The 17,942-nt window shown below is 35.8% G+C and overlaps 1 protein-coding gene across 4 annotated transcripts in view; it reads right to left on the bottom strand.

Moving 5' to 3' along the window:
• The window catches only part of CEP120 (centrosomal protein 120), a 68,461-nt gene extending 50,724 nt beyond the window's left edge, over positions 1 to 17,737 (bottom strand). Inside the window, exons 1-6 of one of the 4 annotated variants that reach the window (XM_036225592.1) lie at positions 17,601 to 17,737; positions 17,268 to 17,345; positions 14,624 to 14,780; positions 12,942 to 13,056; positions 10,127 to 10,268; positions 4,930 to 5,078 (exon numbers count right to left, since the gene is read on the bottom strand). In XM_036225592.1, coding sequence (XP_036081485.1) covers positions 4,930 to 5,078; positions 10,127 to 10,268; positions 12,942 to 13,056; positions 14,624 to 14,780; positions 17,268 to 17,316 — 612 coding nt within the window. In that variant the 5' untranslated portion in view covers positions 17,317 to 17,345; positions 17,601 to 17,737. Of the gene's footprint in view, positions 1 to 4,929; positions 5,079 to 10,126; positions 10,269 to 12,941; positions 13,057 to 14,623; positions 14,781 to 17,267; positions 17,349 to 17,600 lie in introns of those variants that run through there. The other 3 variants (XM_036225591.1, XM_036225590.1, XM_036225593.1) reach the window with 3 other exon arrangements.
• Positions 17,738 to 17,942: the final 205 nt, after the last annotated feature.

The raw sequence follows: 17,942 nt of genomic DNA, 5'->3' as shown, positions 1-17,942 counted from the left end.
GGGAAAACTGGGCAGACGTAGGCAAAAGAATGAAACTGGATCACTTTCTTACACCATGTACAAGAATAAACTCAAAATGGATTAAGCACTTAAATGTAAGACCCAACACCATATAACTCCTAGAAGAAAACATAGGCAGCAAACTCTTAAATATCACTCTGAGATATATGGTTTTTTGGATGTCTCCTCAAGCAAGGGAAACAAAAGAAAAACAAATGGGACTACATCAAGCTAAAGAGTTTCTGCACAGCAAAGGAAACTATCAACAAAACAAAGTGACAAGCTACTGAATAGAAGATATTTGCCAATGATTCATCTGATACGAAGTTAATATCCAAAATATATAAGAAACTCATACAACTTAACACCAAAAAAATACACAATCCAGTTAAAAAATGGTCAGAGAACCTAAATAGACATTTCTCCAAAGAGGACATATAGATAGCCAATAGACATATGAATAGATGCTCCACATCACTAATTATCAGGGAAATGCAAATTAAAACCACAATGAGATATTACCTCATACCTGTCTGAATGGCTACCATCAATAAATCACAAAACGGGCATTAACGAGGATGTGGAGAAAAGGGAACCCTCATGTACTATTGATGGGATTGTAAATTGGTGCAGCCACTATAGAAGACCATGTGGAAGGTCCTCAAAAAATTCAAAATAGAACCACCACATGATCGAGCAATCCCACTGCTGGGTATTTATCCTAAGATATGTGCACCCACATTTTCAGTGCAGCATAATTTACAATAGCCAAGATACGGAAACAACCTACATATCCATCGATATATAAGGAGGTAAAGGAGTGATACATATATACAACGGACTATTACTCAGCCATAAAAAAAACCCACAAAAAAACAAAAAAAAAAACAATGAAATCTTGCCATTTCAACAACATGGATAAACCTAAAGGGTATTATGCTAAGTAAAATAAGTCAGAGAAAGAAATACCATATTATTTCACTTATAAGTGGAATTTAAAAAACAAAATAAATGAACAAACCAAAGAGAAACAAACTCATAGACACAGAGGACAAACTGATGATTGCCAGATGAGAGGGAGGGTTGGTGAGCTGGTTGAAAAAGGTGGAAAGGATTAAGAAGTGCAAGTTGACAGTTACAAAATAGTCACAAGGATGTAAAATACTGCTTAGGGAATATAGTCAATAATATTGTCATAGATACGTATGAGTACTAGACTTATTGGGGTGATCACTACTAAGTTACATAAATGTCTAATCACTATGTGGTACACTTGAAACTAATATAATATTGTATGTAAACTGTAATTGAAAAATTAAAAAATACTAAAAAAATTAAAAATTAAAAAAAATCTATACACAAAGTACACAGATTGTACGGGCAGAGTTCAATGCATTTTCACAAAGTGAAAACATCTGTGTAACCAGCACTCACATTGAAAAAATAAAGCATTACCTGTAAATAAAGTAAAACAGCACACAGTACTCAATAAGGTTATCATTTTATATTATATAAAGTTATTACTTTAATCCTATACTTTAAATGTCTATGTTTCATTGAGTAGATTTTAATCATGTGGATTTTAATCACATAGATTTTCATATTTTGAGAGGCAGTACCTGTACATCTATAGTTAAGAACACAAATCCTGGAGTAAACCCCCAACCCTTAACCCTAGTTCCATCAATGGCTTGCTCTGAAACCTTGGATGAATTACTTAATCAGTGTCTCCATTTATTTTAGAGTTGTTGGAAGGATTAAAATACACGTTTAATTCTACAACTCTGCCTTGAACATAGTTAGCTGTTGTTATGTGAATGGGAAATGATTTTAGAAAAAATATACTCTTAACAATGATTATTTCTAATGAGTTTAGAGTAGACTTTTGTTTTCTTTTACAGTCTTTCATAATTAGAAAGCAACAAAAAATTTAATAAAGATGGCCCTTATATATTTCTTAGTATATTTAATTCTTTTCAAATCCTTTATCCTTGGTTTTAGAAACTTTTTTACCCTTTACTAAGAAAAGGAAGCAAGATTATCACCATCCCGTCTTACTTCATCAAATTCATTCCTCCATTCTATTACAACTTTATAGTATCATGTTCTAAGTCAGTGATTTGCATCTGAAAAGGTATGTTTCTTTGTTTATTAATATATGATTTCTCACTTTGCCTTTGACTAGCTTAAGAAAAAGCTAAATGGCTAAATTTTAAAATCTTTAGCTTGTCTGTAAAAAAAAAAAGAAGCAAACGAGAAATATTAAGCAGTATCAAGTGATGAAGAAACTACTGGGTTTAATTTTTTGTTTTTAAAAATTATTGTAAAATACACATAACAGAAAACTTACCATTTTAAGTATTAAAAATTAGACAATTCAGTAACATTAAGTACATTCACAATGTTGCACAACCATCATCACTGCTTAGTTCCAGGACTTCTTCATCATCCAAACAGAAATATAACCATTAAGCAGTCATTCCCCATTCCTCACTTTCTCCAGCCCCTGAAAACCACAAATCTAATTTTTTTTCTCTATGAATTTGTCTATTTTGAGATATTTTATATAAATGAAATCACACAATATGTGGCCTTTAATGTCTGGCTTCTTTCTTTTACTCATGGTATTTTCAACATTCGTGTTGTAGCATGTATCAGTATTTGATTCCTTTTACAGTTCAGTAATATTCTAGTGTATGTGTATACATTTCATTTCCATTCATCCATTGATGGACGTCCAGGTTGTTTCTACTTTTTTGGACATTGTGAATAGTGCTGCTATGAACATTCATGTACAAGTTTTTTTATTTGAATATCTGTTTTCAATTCTTCTGATATACACCTAGGAGTGAAAGTGCTAGGTTATATAGTAATTCTGTTTAACGTTTTTAGGAGCCTACTTAATTTTTACTAGAGATAGCAAGCAGTTTGCCATGCATCAATCTCTGTTTTAAAAAAAAAAAACAAAAAACAAAACTAAACTGAGTGATTTGTCCAAATAAATCACCTGCATTACCAAAAACCGGTTAGTTTTAGTTGTGGATAGGTCAATTACCTCCAACAAACTTTTACCATAAAAATACAGCTTTGAACATACAAACTACATGCTAGGTGCATTAGTTATTATCTCATTTTTCACACACATTTGCAAACTGGTAGTATCACTACTATATAACAGAAAATTCAAGCCTCACATAGGTTAAGTTGCCTAAGTGAAAAAATCTAGTAAGCAGTGACAATGAGATTCCAACTCAAATCCATCTTACTACAGATCCCTTAAGAGGCCAGAGAGCATAATAATGAGAACTAAAGAACGTGAAAAGTGACCATTTGGGCCAGAAATACCTAGACCATTTACTAGCTGTAGTAACTTTCAAAGACTCTGTTTCCCCATCTCGAAAATTAAAGGAATCTCCTAAAGTTGTGGTAGGATGAAACGCAACATATGCAAAGCAGCTGGCATGATGCATATTGCACAGAGCTAACACATAGTAGTTGTAAATATTAACAATTACGCCTCCTTAGGGAGTTGAAAATTAAAAAATAAAGTGGCAATTGAAAGTGCTTTGCAGATACTTAATAACACAGTAAAAATACAGTAGACTTATTATCTAATGTGTGTTTAATGTGGCTAACGAAAAAATAGTGGACACTGGCTTTCTCCCTAACCAGGGTGGCATATTAAAGGGGCAATCCACAAACAGAACTCTATGAAGAGAAGAAAAATAAGAAAATTGATAGGGAAAGACAGAAGCACATATATAAAGTGTCAATGAGGAAATGACAGTACCAAATTAGAAGAGAAGCTCAAAGAATACATATATTAAAAGTGCTTTTTGTAGTGGGCATGAATTCAGTGTAACGAACATATTTTTTGAGAAAAATCTTTACCTGATAAATCACAAGTCAGATAAATATGTGATCACTAATTCACTTGTGAATGTGGACTATGTAGAAAATTTTCCAAGAAAATGAACAGTCTGATAAAAATTTTAGAGTCATAAGCTATATTCTCTATTTTCAAAAATATTAATTTATTCCTGCTGCTGTAAACCATCAGAATTTCAAGAAAGCTGAACTTGATCCTGCGAAGGACAATAGAATAACAGCTAATTTTGTGTTGAGCCATTCTGGAGAAGAGGCACTCTACTATGGGCCCTGAGCATCCTTGCACATTCTTACTAACTGTGCCACGACTGTGAGGCCCTGACCACTTTTAACCAGTCTGTTTCCTACGTTTACTTATGAAGCTGGTAACCTTGAGATAAGGTTACATGTCTTCCAGACGAAGACCAGGACTGCTTATGATAAAAGTGGTGTGCTCCCCAAGTTGTGTTCCTCAGCTGTAATGTAAACTCATGGTGTGCAGAGCAATGACCTGGGTCCCTCTGGGTCACCTCCATGGGACCTGAGGTAAAGAGAACTAAAGGAAATATTCATGTTGCTCATTGTCCTGAGAGTAATAGAGTCCTTTGTCTCTGACCCAAAAGCCTTTTGTTTTCTGGCAGCATCCAAGAAACAGTAACAAGCTAATTTGCTAGTTTGTAAATAAGGTAAAATCTAATCTCAGACCCAACAGCTCTTCAAGTATAACTGAGACAGTGTTCTCAACGTTGCACATTTCTCCAAAAAGTAAATTATTCAATAGTTTGAAAAATATCCTTTCATACCAGTCCTTCAACTGCCACACAGACTGGGAAACAATATTTATTGACGGTCTTTCTTCTACATCTCTTACTATCAAGGTCATCACAACTTATTTTCCTACAGCAAAAATGCTCTTTGATATGAAAGACATCTTTCTAAATTATTTTTAAAAAGTAAAAAAAGTCAACTTGCAAATCTTTATAATACCTGAAAGGCATATTTAAAAACTAAAAATCGATTATCGAGTTCTTTGTGAATCACTAATCTAAGGGAAAGTCTTACCTGCTCCAACTGGGTAGCAAATGCTATGGTCACTGACATAATGAAGAAGTCAGTACAATACTCTGCTGGTCCAATCTGATGGTAGCCTCCCTCCTCATTCAGCACAGCCACGATGTCCTTGGGGTCAAGCCCAAATCGGCTGGCAGGTACTTTACAAGGAAAAACACGATTAAACTACATTGTAGTTTGCCATAAACCATAATAAGATTTTGAAAGCTGGTTATATTTTTTCATTTCTTTGGCAGTTTTCATAGATACATATACTATCCCAATAAGGTTTCCAATTATATATATGTTCATACACACACATATACACACACACATATATATAACAACCATTTTCTTTCTGCACATAAAAACCATATTTTGAAATAATATTTTTAAAACTTCAATTTAATAAACCACATAGAAAAGGCATCACAGGTTTCCTGAAGTGAACCTAAATTGGGAACTGAAAAAAAAAAGCAAAACTTGGCCAAAAAGAGAAGGTGACTGAAAAGAGAATGAGGGAGTGAAAAAGATTGTCTTAGGCAGAAAAAAACAATATGTACAAAGACTCAGAAGCAAGAGAAAGCACAAGGTTAGAGACTGAAAGAGGTGTGATGTGCTGCGTCATAGATGGAGGACCGGCATGCAGCAAGGTGAGGCTGGAGGGATAAGCAGAAGCCAGATCAGAGTCTTCTTAAATACCACGTTAAAACATCTGGAGTGTTTTCTAAGAATAAGAGAAAATCATGAAACAACTCTGAAACAAGAAATTATATAATCAAATAGGATTCAGTACAAAGAGAACTGAGAGGGACAGGGTTTTTCAAATTGATTAAGGAAAAAAAGAAGACTACACACAACTAAAATAATAGACAATATTCAGCATTAGAGAAAATGCAGAAAAGTGAGCACTCTCCATGTTGGTAAGCATAGACTGGTATAAACTTCTAGAAAGTAACATCTCAGGGCTCCCCAAAGTTTTATACATGCATACCCTACACACAAGCAATTCTTGACTCTTTCAGAAGTTAATCCAGAAGAAATAAATTTATTGAAGTATGAATAAAAATAGCATAATGGCATAATAAAAATTACAAGGTATACTAAAAGACATAGACCCTAGAGTCACATAGGCCAAGATTCCAATTCCAGTTCTGCCTTTACCAGTTGTATAGGGAAACTATGATCTTTAGTCTCCATGTTTTCTTCCGCAACGCTTTTAATGTTGATGAGAAAATCAAATTAAATAACTAAAGCAATACACTTAGCACAGCATCTGATAATTAAGGACTTTAATAAAGGTCCACAAAGTTTAGAAGTCAAAGTAATAATTATGACAGGTCTCAATGTTACAGAAGGGAGGTACAAGTATGAAAAGGGAGAACACTAGGATAAATCTTGTGGTGCAGGATTGGATGTATTCAAGGTGTCAAAATGAATGTGTGCTGTTCAATAAATGCAAGGATAAAGAGATATATATACTCATGTGAATGTGTGTATGTATATGTGTATGCATGTATGCACAAATTCCCTAACTTCCTTCAATGAAAGGGCTTGGAAGCAGCAACAGGCCAGTAGCAACTGGCATACCTAGCACCTGAGCCTGACTTCTAAATATTATTCTTTACTAAAAGAAGATCCTTAAAGAAATGGCTGAATCCAAGGCTAAGACAGGGAAAGTAAGATGAACCAGGACTGTCTCCTCACGCTACAATACAATAAAAAGCTCAAAGAATTATAAAGATAGTTAAAGGAAACCAAAGAAGCTTGAATGGGCTCCCACTGTTCAAATCTAGGATAAATATAATAGTTAAAAAATTGTAACTCATAAATAAAAAGAAAACTCTCTAAGTCCATACTTATACAATATAAAGAAATGAACTGAAAGTTTAGTGAGCAATATTTTCATAATTTTATAATACACACCACCTTATGCAATTAATCAAAGTGATCGTCATCAATAATAGGACAAACCAAAATTTTGTACCACTTAATAAGATGCAATAAGAAAAACAGAGCTTCACTTCTGTGGTATCCCTGCCAAAGACGTATAAACTAAATCTAATATCAGACAAACCCAAACAGTACAGTGGCACAGGCTCACCAAAAGACTAAGACTTAATGATAGGACTATAGAACATTTATCTTTCCAAACCTTACCAATATATTACTAAAGGCCTATTTTCCTTGTATCCATTTTATATGTGCACCTTTCAACAAAAAATTACAAGACATACTAAAAGGCCAAATTATTATTATCATCATCATCATCATCATCATCATCTAACTCCACATTGTTCAAGGTTGGCTGTATACCAATTTCTACAATCTTTTTCAGAAAATAGAAGCAGAGGGAATAGTTCCTAACTCATTCTGAGGCCAGCATCACCCTAATATTAGAATGAGACAAAGACATTACAAGAAAACAACAAACCTCTCTCTCTCTCATTAACTTAGCTACAAAAATCCTCAACAAAATATTAGTCAATTGAATTTAACAATGTATAAAAAAAAATGCATACACTGCCACTATGACCTGGGATTTATCCCAAGTATGCAAGCCTGGTTCAACATTCAAAAATCTTAATGTAATCTGTCACATCAATAGGCTAAAGAAAAATAAACCACATGATCATATCAATAGATGTAAAAAGCATTTGACAAAATCCAACACTCAACCATGATAAAATACTCTCAGCAAACTAGAAATAGATTGTGACTTCCTCAACCTGACAAAGAACATCTACAAAAAGCCTACACCAAACAACATACTCAATGGTGAGAAGCTTTCCCATAAGATCAGGAAAAAGGCAAGGAGGTCCCCTTTCACTACAGCTTTTTCAATATCATACTGGAAGTCCTAGCTAATGCACTAACAGAGTGGTCCCCAATGTTTCTGGCACCAGGGACCAGTGCTCCTATGAGAATGTGATGCCTGATAATTTGAGGTAGAGCTGAGGTGGTGATGTTAGCGCTGGGGAGCAGCTGCAAATACAGATGAAGCTTCTCTCACTCGCCACTCACATCCTGCTGTGCAGCCCGATTCTTAACAGGCCATGGACCAGTACCAGTCTGTGGCCTGGGAGTCAGGGACCCCTGCCCTAACACAAGTAAAGGAAATAAAAAGCATGCAGTTTGGAAACAAAGACATAAAACTGTCTTTGCAGACAATATGACACAATATGACTATGTAGAATATCCATCCATCTATGGAAAGACTCAAAAAAAAAAGTCCTAGATTACATGAAAGTTGCAGGATACAAGATTAATTACTAAAAGCCAACTGCTTTCTTACATAACATTAATGAACAAGTGGAATTTAAAATTAAAAAAAAAAAAAAAAACATTGACATCAGCACCCAAAACAAAAACAAGTACTTAGGAATAAATCTAACAAAATATGTGCAAGATCTATATAAGGAAAACTACAAAACTCTGATGAACAAAATCAAAGAACTAAATAAATGGAGAGATATTATTATTATTCCATGATCATAAATAGACAATAGATAATCAACAAATGGTGCTGGAACAACTGGGCATCCACATGTAAAAAAAAAAAAAAAAATGAATCTAGAGCCCTTATAGCTTTTACAAAAATTAACTCAAAATGGATCATAGACCTAAATATAAAACAAAAACCTAAAAGACTCCTAGAAGACAAGACAGGAGAAACCTGGATGACCTTAGGTATGGTGGTTACTTTTTAGGTACAATGTCATAGGCATGATCCATAAAATAACTGATGAGCTGGACTTCATTAAAATTTAAAAAAACTTCTGTTCTACCAAAGACAATGTCAAGAGAATAAAAGACAAGTCAGAGACTGGGAAAAAATATTTGCAAAAGAGATCTGATAAAGGACAGATACTCAAAATATATGAAGACTCCTAAAATGCAACAATAACAAAACAGCCAACTGAAAAATGGGCTAAACACCTAAACGGACACCTTACCAAAGAGGATAATAGATGGCAAGTAAGCATATAAAAGGTGTTAACACCATATATCATACAGAATTGCAATTAAAACAATGGGATACCACTACACACCTATTAGAATGGCCAAAATCCAAAGCACTGACACCACCAAATGCTAGTGAGGATATGGAACTCATTTATTGCTGGTGGGAATACATAATGGTACATTCACTTTGGAAGATAGTTTGGCAGTTTCTTATGAAATTAAACATACTCTTACCATATGATCTTACAAATACGCTCTTTGGTATTTACCCAAATAAACTGAAAACTTATGTCCACACAAACACTTGCACAGCTTTATTGATAATTGCCAAAACTTGGAAGCAACCAAGACATCCTTCGGGATGTGAGTGAATAAACTGTGGTAATCCAGACAATGTATTATTATTCAGTGCTAAAAATGGAATAAGCTATCGAGCTATGAAGAAGCTTAAATGCATATTACTAAGTGAAGAAAGCAATATGAAAAGCCTGCATACAGTACAAACGATATGACATTCTGGAAAATACAAAACTGGAGACAATAAAAATATCGGTGGCTGGCAGAGGGAGGGATGAATAAACAGCGCAGAGGATTTTTAGGACAGTGAAACTATTCTGTAGGATACTACAATCGTGAATATATGTCATTACACATTTGTAAAAGCCTAGAGAATGTGCACCAAGAATGAACCCTAATATAAACTATGGACTTTGGTTGATAATGATGTGTCAATGTAGGTTCATCAATGGTAACAAATGTACCCCTCTGGTGAGAGATATTGATAACAGGGGAGTTGGGTGAGGACAAGATTATGTGGTAATATTCTATACTTTCAATTTTTCTGTAAACCTAAAACTGCTCTAAAAAAGTTTATTAAAAAGAAGTAGACAAATGAAGGTTTTATTAAACTAGATAATAAGAAAACAGCATAACCATTTTTGGTTTTCCTACACTCACCTTAAGAAGAAAATTTTCCCAAAAAGTAATTTTTTAAAACAATATACAATTCTACTTTGCTCAGTTATATATCAAAGAAAATCTTTCCCAATTTTTAAGCTTTATAAACAAAAGCTAAGAGCAACAAGTGCTGCATGTGTAACAATGTTACACTTGTCTGATACCCTACAGTAAAATCAGTTCACATGCCTGCATATATCTCCCTATAATACTCGGCCCCCCTCCCAAAAGTTCTAGTCCACAGATGCAACTTTTCTAAGAATGTCCTCAGAGATGAAGTACAAACCTTTTCCATCTCGAGGGGGAGCTCCCTTTGCTTTAAAACTATCTGCTGGTGCCTTTGAATCTGTTTCCAAAGCAATGCTTATCTGTATCTCAGACTTGAACTTGGTGTATTTATTGCTCAGCAACTGGTACCATTTTGGTGCCTGGAGAATAACAACAAAACGAAACAACAAAATACCTTAGTAGTTAATAAGGACGAAATAGTGATGGGAAATGTTCTATAAGGTTCTAAATGTGTTTCCTGTAGTTTCTCAGAACTTTCCTCTCTTTTACAATATTTTCTTTCACATTTTCGTCAAAAGAAATTAACCCTGCTTAGGAAGCTAACTGAATTTCCTCCTGAAGCAGAAGTTTAGAATGTCTTCTGTGCTTCCATTCCTGTTTCAGAAGGTCATATAGTCAAGAGAAGAAAACACAATATATTTCTTTCCATCTTTACTCTTATGTCCCCAATCTCATTTTATTCCTTAAACAACAAAAAAGACAACCAATTATCAATTTCCCTAACCCCCAAATTTTCACTTTTCCTATTATACATTTTTTGCCTGCCACATTTCTGTTTTATTCTGTTTATAGCAAATAAGGAAAAGAAAAGCTTTGTGTTAATAACCGTAATGAAATAATAAGTAAAGCCCTAATGGTTGAGTACTAGGTTCCGAATAATATATTTGATTGATATTAAAATATAAAGGCTTAATCACAGAATGAAGTAGCCTAAGTTACCAGAATATTTCCCCCAGAATAACCTCAGAAACTCTAGTACCCAAACCAGTCTTCAAAATCTTATGGCCCAGGACCATGTGTGTCATTAGTGCAGGAACCACCAGTAAGCAGGCGCACCATTTCAGTACCTGGAGACAGACAGCATTCTTACTTTGACCACTGTTCTATAAAGGCATAGTAACTGGCCCTTACACTGATCAAAGCTAAAACCTGATGTTTTATATTCAAGCTCTATTTGAAAGGTAAAGTAAGATTAACTGGGCCACAGGTTTAAAAAGATCCACAACCAAGTTTTTTTTTTTTTAAGGCAAATATTCATAATTTGTTGTACTTCTTATGACAAACTTTGTTTATTGTTATACTTCTTAAGAAATATTTTCTAATTTTAAGCAAAAGCCTGAAAAAATATTTTTATCAACTCACAGATTTTATATTTTTGTTATATAACTCAGAAAAATAAATCTGTTTTCTGTTTATATTTATTTACAGAAAATCAAATTATTTTTAATTTCATATATTCTACCAGCTAACTTCAAATAATCCAGCTAAGAAACAGAATAAGCAAGACAACTATTTTTCTAAAATTAATGCAATTTTGAAACATTTCTCAACTTTGATCACAAATATGATAAACTGTCATCAAGGACAAGAGAAGGGGGAAAGGAATGCCAAGAACATTTAGAGACATGACCTCCTCTCAGATATCCTTCTAAGAGGATTTGCCTTCTCTGTAACCAAAGCTACTACAGCAGAAGTGTCTTTTAGACCCACAATGTCTGATCTTGGAAGCTAAATAGGGTCGGGCCTAGTTAGTACTTGGATGGAAAACCACCTAGGAAGACCAGGTGTTATAAGCATAAAAAGTAAAATAAAATAAATAAATAAATAAAATAAGGGATTGTAAACTGACAAGGTCCTTGCAATCAGTGAGGTCAACCAACAGTTGCCTCGCCTAAAAAAAAAAAAAAAAAAAAAAGACACACCAGATGGAGCAGAGAAACTGGGTTAACAGAAACATCAGGAGCACAATCCTGACCCCTGGTTTAGCGTCTAAGACTAAAGAAGGAAGTCCTTTTCTTAAGACCTAAAAACAGATTGGTGATGAGTACCCAAGGACTGGTGATAAACAAGTTATCTTTGAAAGCATTTTCAAATTTCAGTTTCTTTTAAACGATTCCGAATTTAGGCTAGGCTGGTTGGCTCACTTGCAAATATCACTGCTATCAGTAGCAAAATGTTAGTTATAAATTTTTCTTCACAGACTTCCAATGTAAGATTCAAATCAAGAAAAGAGAACTTTAAAAGAGATTATAATTTTGCTTAATTTTCTTAAAATTGTGACAGAACAAAGATGTTAACAAAACCTAAAAGTAACCATGTCTAAAGTCAATAATGTACAAAAGGCTAAAAGATACTCAAAGGCATAAGAAGCATTTTCAATAACAAAAAGCACTAATACAGAAATCAAGATCCTGAGATTTTTTTTCTTTGTTTTCTTTTCTCCACTTTGGTATGGGGGTGAGGCTGCCATTTACATAGAGTAGTAAGTGGGTTTCAATAAGTTCACTTACCTGACTACTATGTACCCAATGCAAGAATCAGAAAGCAAAGAAATCAATTAGGCTACTATGACAGGCTACGTAAGAAATGATGGTGCCTTAGGTTCAGCAAGGAAAATACTGAATAGTAGTAGATGGATTAGGAGGGAAAAAAAACCACCTGAAAAGGGTGGCTATAGAGGCATAGCTGGAAGGAGAGTGGTGACCATTTGCTGAAGCAAGGAACACTAGAAGAGGACCACTCTTGAAAGCAAAGCTCAGGAGTTGCAGATGTTAAGTTAAGCTCAACCTGGACATAATAGGTTTAAGCTCAAGCGAAGTTTCTTTGAGAAAGATAGTTCTAGGTCAAAGCAATGATTAGACAGTCAGAATTTCCTATATCAAATTCATAAACTAAAACATAAGAACTACCACATTAACTGAAGCCCATGATCCATCAGGTCCAGAACTCCATGTCCTCTCCATCAATCTGATATACATTCAAAATAATAAACTGTCTAACATAACCAGTAACAAGCTTCAAAAGGGCAGTACCTGCTTTGTTTCTTGAGCAGTTCTTAAGTCTAGAAGAATGTAACCTATAGTTTCTTTGGCTGAAGATAAAGGATCCAAGGCAAAACACTGAAGTTTGATAGGAGTACGCTGTAGCCTGTAACATAACAATTTATGTGATAAATAAAATAGCTTTTGCTTAATATTGAACTTCCTATTACCCTTGAAAAAGCTACCTACTATCAAAACAACTATAATTTTGTTGTATAGCCAATATCTAGTCCATATTTTCTGAAAAACTCTTCAAGTGGCAAAAACTATTAATTATATCTACTTATCTTTATACCAACTAAGTAATACACAAAACAGATCAAAAATTTTAGTCTCTCTCATCTAAGAGGCTGTCACCTAGCTCAATGTTTCTCAAGCTTCTGTGATGTATAGAATTTTCTTAAAGTCAAGAATTACCATGAATCCTTAACTTTACTTTCGTATGCTGTTACACACATAAAACTACAAATACATATATTCTTACAACTCCTTTTGTAGCTAAAATGGAAATAAACCAAGAAATTAAATACCATAAAATCATAAACTATTAAAATTAAATTAACAATAATTTAATGTAATACATGACAATGTTCTGTAAGTATGACCTTGACTAGTACAGCATGGGTTCTTCTGAACTACACTGGCTCTTGCAGTAAGCTAGTTAGATTTTTACCATCACTTTTATCTAGTGTAATGGCTATGAGACCTGCACCTGGCACAAAATCATCATTTATATGTTCAATTTGTGTTATTTTCTTAGCCTACAAATTCAGAGTGGTATCACTGGGCAATAACAGAACTGTAAACAGAAGCATCAATACAGGCACTAACATCTCAATCAGCTCTGTCTAGGCAGACATTCCAGAAATCACTGAAAGAAAATAAAAAATTTTGATACTTTCTAAGCATTTAATATCCTTACAAAAAAAAACCATAAACTGATCTGGCAATAGGAGAACATCTCTCCTTGCTCTCGTTTAACTTTGCATTTTGATTTTATTTAGTACTAAGAGCAAATATTAAAGTGATTATATGTTTCCCAGAAGGAAATACATTTTCAATCATTTTTAAAATAAAAGCACTCATGTTCTTGCCTGCTTCTGATCATCAGAGCTCATGAAATAAGAGGCTATAACTTTAAGTCTGATTTATATACTAATAATGTGTTTTAAAGTTTAAACTCAACTAGAAAATTAATTAGAAAGGGTCCTTTATATACATATTAATATATTGTTGACAAATCAAGTAAAATATATAAAAAATGAATTGACAGAAATGACAATGAGTTCCAAAGCATGTTTAATATTCAGTAGGCATCATTATAGCACTTCTAGAATAGAATATTAATTCTCCTATACATTAACAACAAAAAAAGGCTAGGTGTAGTAACTAAAAGCTTAGGCTCTGGCGTTGCACTACCATTATCCATCCAGCTGACTGACTAAAGGCAAGTTACTTTTAGGCCTCAGTTTTCTCAACTCTAATATGAGGTAAATAATAATACCTACTTCATGGGTTCATTCTGATTCTTAAATGAAGTATAGCTGCAAAGTACTTGAAAACTTTCTTGCATATTAAAGAGCAGCCAACAAATATCGTCATTGTTAATATAATCTAATGAGATAAATTTATAACAGCCTGAAAAAAGAAAACAAATTGAAAATAATAGACACCTGTGCTGATGGAGTGCTTTCCTGTCAATTTCCCAGGCTAACTCGGTAGCAAATTCTGGCTGGTCAGTATGGTTCACAGGATCAGTAGCCAACTGTTCTCCATCAAACTTTGCTTCTACTACAAGCATATGCTTTGGACGTTTGGGGAAATGGCGACCTAGAAAAAAGACTATACAGGTTAATCAGAAGTATACAAATATCAAACATAATCATTTAGCATGTATTTTAGCATATATATTAACAGTGGTTGACTTATATATTCCATAAACTACCTCGCTAACACATGTTCACATATACACTCAATTCATGATTCATAAGAAACATGAATCAAACTGAAAGCTATAATTTATAAACTAGTGCCTCTCAAACATTAGTGCATGTTAATCACCTGCAGACCCTGTAAAACAGTAGATACTGGTTCAGCAGGTCTAAGGTGGGCTTGAGAGTCTGCAATTCTAACAAGATCACAGGTGATGTCAATGCTGTTGTCCTTGTTTCACACCTTGGGCAGGAACGATCACAATATTTAGAAGCTAAAAACTGATTACACCAATTTTAGACATTACTACAATAGTACTTAATACAGTCTGGAGAGTTGGGAAATAACCAAATTAGCAAAAACAAATTTACCTGCATATTGATTTTTCTGTTAACACAATTAAGCTTTGCAAATTAGCTAAAGAAAAATAAACACATGTATTCATTCATTTTATTCTCAAGGACAATGTACATTTGCAAGAAATATTAGAATATTCTATGTACATATCACTTCATTTGTACTGCCTGAGCCCATGTCCTTCACTGTTTACTGAAGGCATATTCAGAGTCAGGTATTACGTCAGATGATGGGAGGCAAAAAGAGTAAAACAGAGTACTTGCCCTCAAAGAACAGAAGGTCTGATGGAAAGAAACAAACTTGAAATAGAAACCTTAAGAACTAAGGAAGCAGTAAGAAACTTACAACCAGTTTATAGGTCTGGTGAGGAGGATTTTAGTGAGTTTTAACCACTGTTAAGTAAATAACATCCCTGCTATTACTTACCCTGGTACAAGCTTAGTTAGGAATTAAGCTGGTCAGAAAGACCTTGATTGCAAACCTGTGAGTTTCACCTGAGGGTCTCCTTGAAACTCCCTAGTTAAAAAACTTGCCACACATGACCAGTTAGCACTCTCCGAATTAGCACTCATTTACAGCTATTCTAAAAGATTATTAGGTTCCCCAAATAAATTTCACATGCCCAAAAAAATCAGTGTTCCACCCACCGTGCTCGTGCCCATTGTCCTGGGTTATCCAATCACCTGAAATGGACAACTACCTAGAGCTTACTTACCATTCAAAATGCTTCAGCCATCATCCCCATCCGCCTCCAAAACCTATTTTTATAGCCCGTATCACATATTTTTAATACATCCCAAGATAGTGTGCCCTGCACATCTCATCTTCCCAAGTAGACAAAACCCTACATCCTTATAGGGAAAGAGTGGCTCATAATTCCATTTCCTCAAAAAATAGGGCACAGTTCTAAGTTCAAAAGCTTTTGTTAACAAAATCATGAGATTCCAGTCCCCTGTCTTTAAATAATCGGCAACCTAACAATTAAAAATGTCCCAACTCTTTGATGGCTTCTGGTCATTCTACTGTTCCAAAACTCAAAAATTAGGTTTACAATGTTTACTTTCCTCTCACCCCCAAAAAAGTGGGGTGAGAGAAGCGTGCCATGCCTCTGACCCAGTCAACAGGACTCCTCCTTCAACGTTATTCATAACCTGTCCTCTATTTACCTATCAACTCCTACTCCCTCCACTTTTCTATAGTCTGCTCTCCAGCCACACTGAATCTAAACAATGGCAGAGCATGCCTTGCTTTTCCATAGATTAAGTGCTCTTTGCGCTTTCCTTTGCCTGGAATGCCCCTCCTTCCTTTTTTCACCTGACAAGTTCATAATCATCCTTTAGGATCTAAATAAATGTCTCCTCCTCTGGGAAACTTCCCCTAGCTTCTCCAAAGGTGGTCATTCCCTCTTCCTCAACTTGATGAATTATTTGTTGACACATTCTCCATGTTATACGCTTAGCTTTTTAAACCAGTACTGTTTTATACTTAACATTCACCGTACTGTGCCTGACACTCAGTGAGTCTCCAATAAGCAAATGTCAATCAACAAACTTCAAGGTGTCTATAACAGACACTCTAATCCACTGTAGTCCTCTAAGTACTCCATCAAGACTCATAACGACAATGGCATCTGCAATACTCTGAAATTGCAGGTAACATGTATTCGACTCAAAGGAAAATTCTTGCAAACGGTGTTACCGGGAGATCGCTGAACAGACGTGCTTTCCAGGCACACTTTCAGCTCATAAAGTCATCGGCATGCTGCTTCTGATGGAAATCGTTGTTTCCTACATTCTCTGGGACTACTAGTCGGGCTAAATATTACCTCTCCTTAACAGCTCTCATACACCCTTGAGAGATTTTTAAATCAATTGCCTAACAGACCTCACTCCATTCAACTTTGAACAAGTCATTAGGGACCACAAATACAAAGATGACAAAGTTCTCAAGCTTCACAAAACCTCGCTCCCACACCACTGTTAAAGTTCACGAAGCAGCAGTTGCAAAAGCAAGTCCTGTGCCGCTCACCTTCTAGGATGGATACGACGATGAGCAGTTGGTCGGACTTGGAGACCATGGTCGCAGTCTGCGGCCCGCAGGCGGGGTCTGCTGGCGGGAAGAGGGAGCCAGGTGAGTTTCTGGTAGCCCGCGACCCCCGGCAGGGCCCCCAGCGCCCGCTCCTGGCCCCTGACATCCGGACCCAGCTCTGCGGCCCGGTTCCCCCGCCGCCTGCAGCGCTCCCGGCTCTCCTGCCCCGGGCCGCCAGCCTAACTCTTAACCCTGCCCAAACTCAAGACAAAAGCCGCTCCGCCACCCGACCCGGCCTAGCTGCAGGTACAGAGAAGCCCGCCGCCTGAAGACCTTTTGCCGCCTGCGTAGCCGCTTTTCAAACGCCCCGGCAGCCGCAGCGGCCGCCGCCGCGCCCCGCTTCCGCCTAGCAACCAGGCCCGCAGGCCTAGTGCCCGGGAAGGCTGGAGGACAAAGGGTGATAGAGACCAGGGCAGCCGAGGATAGAACGCCCATCAACCCGCTTTGCCTCCCGCCCTTTTACGTTCGTTCCAGAGCCCTAGGGAGACGACTAATCCAGTACCTCACAGCGCCCCCTGCTAGCCGGACGGGGGAAGGCGGGGCGATTGGCTGAGAACCAACTGCGCAGGCGCACTTGCTGCAGTAACCGCTGCCTTAAATTCTCCTAGGAGTGTG

Source organism: Rousettus aegyptiacus, unplaced genomic scaffold (assembly GCF_014176215.1).
Source record: "Rousettus aegyptiacus isolate mRouAeg1 unplaced genomic scaffold, mRouAeg1.p scaffold_m13_p_8, whole genome shotgun sequence".
In the NCBI taxonomy this organism is placed as follows: Eukaryota; Metazoa; Chordata; class Mammalia; order Chiroptera; family Pteropodidae; genus Rousettus; species Rousettus aegyptiacus.
The sequence above is the reverse complement of the archived record's forward strand: the minus strand, read 5'-3'. Positions and strand labels throughout refer to the sequence as shown.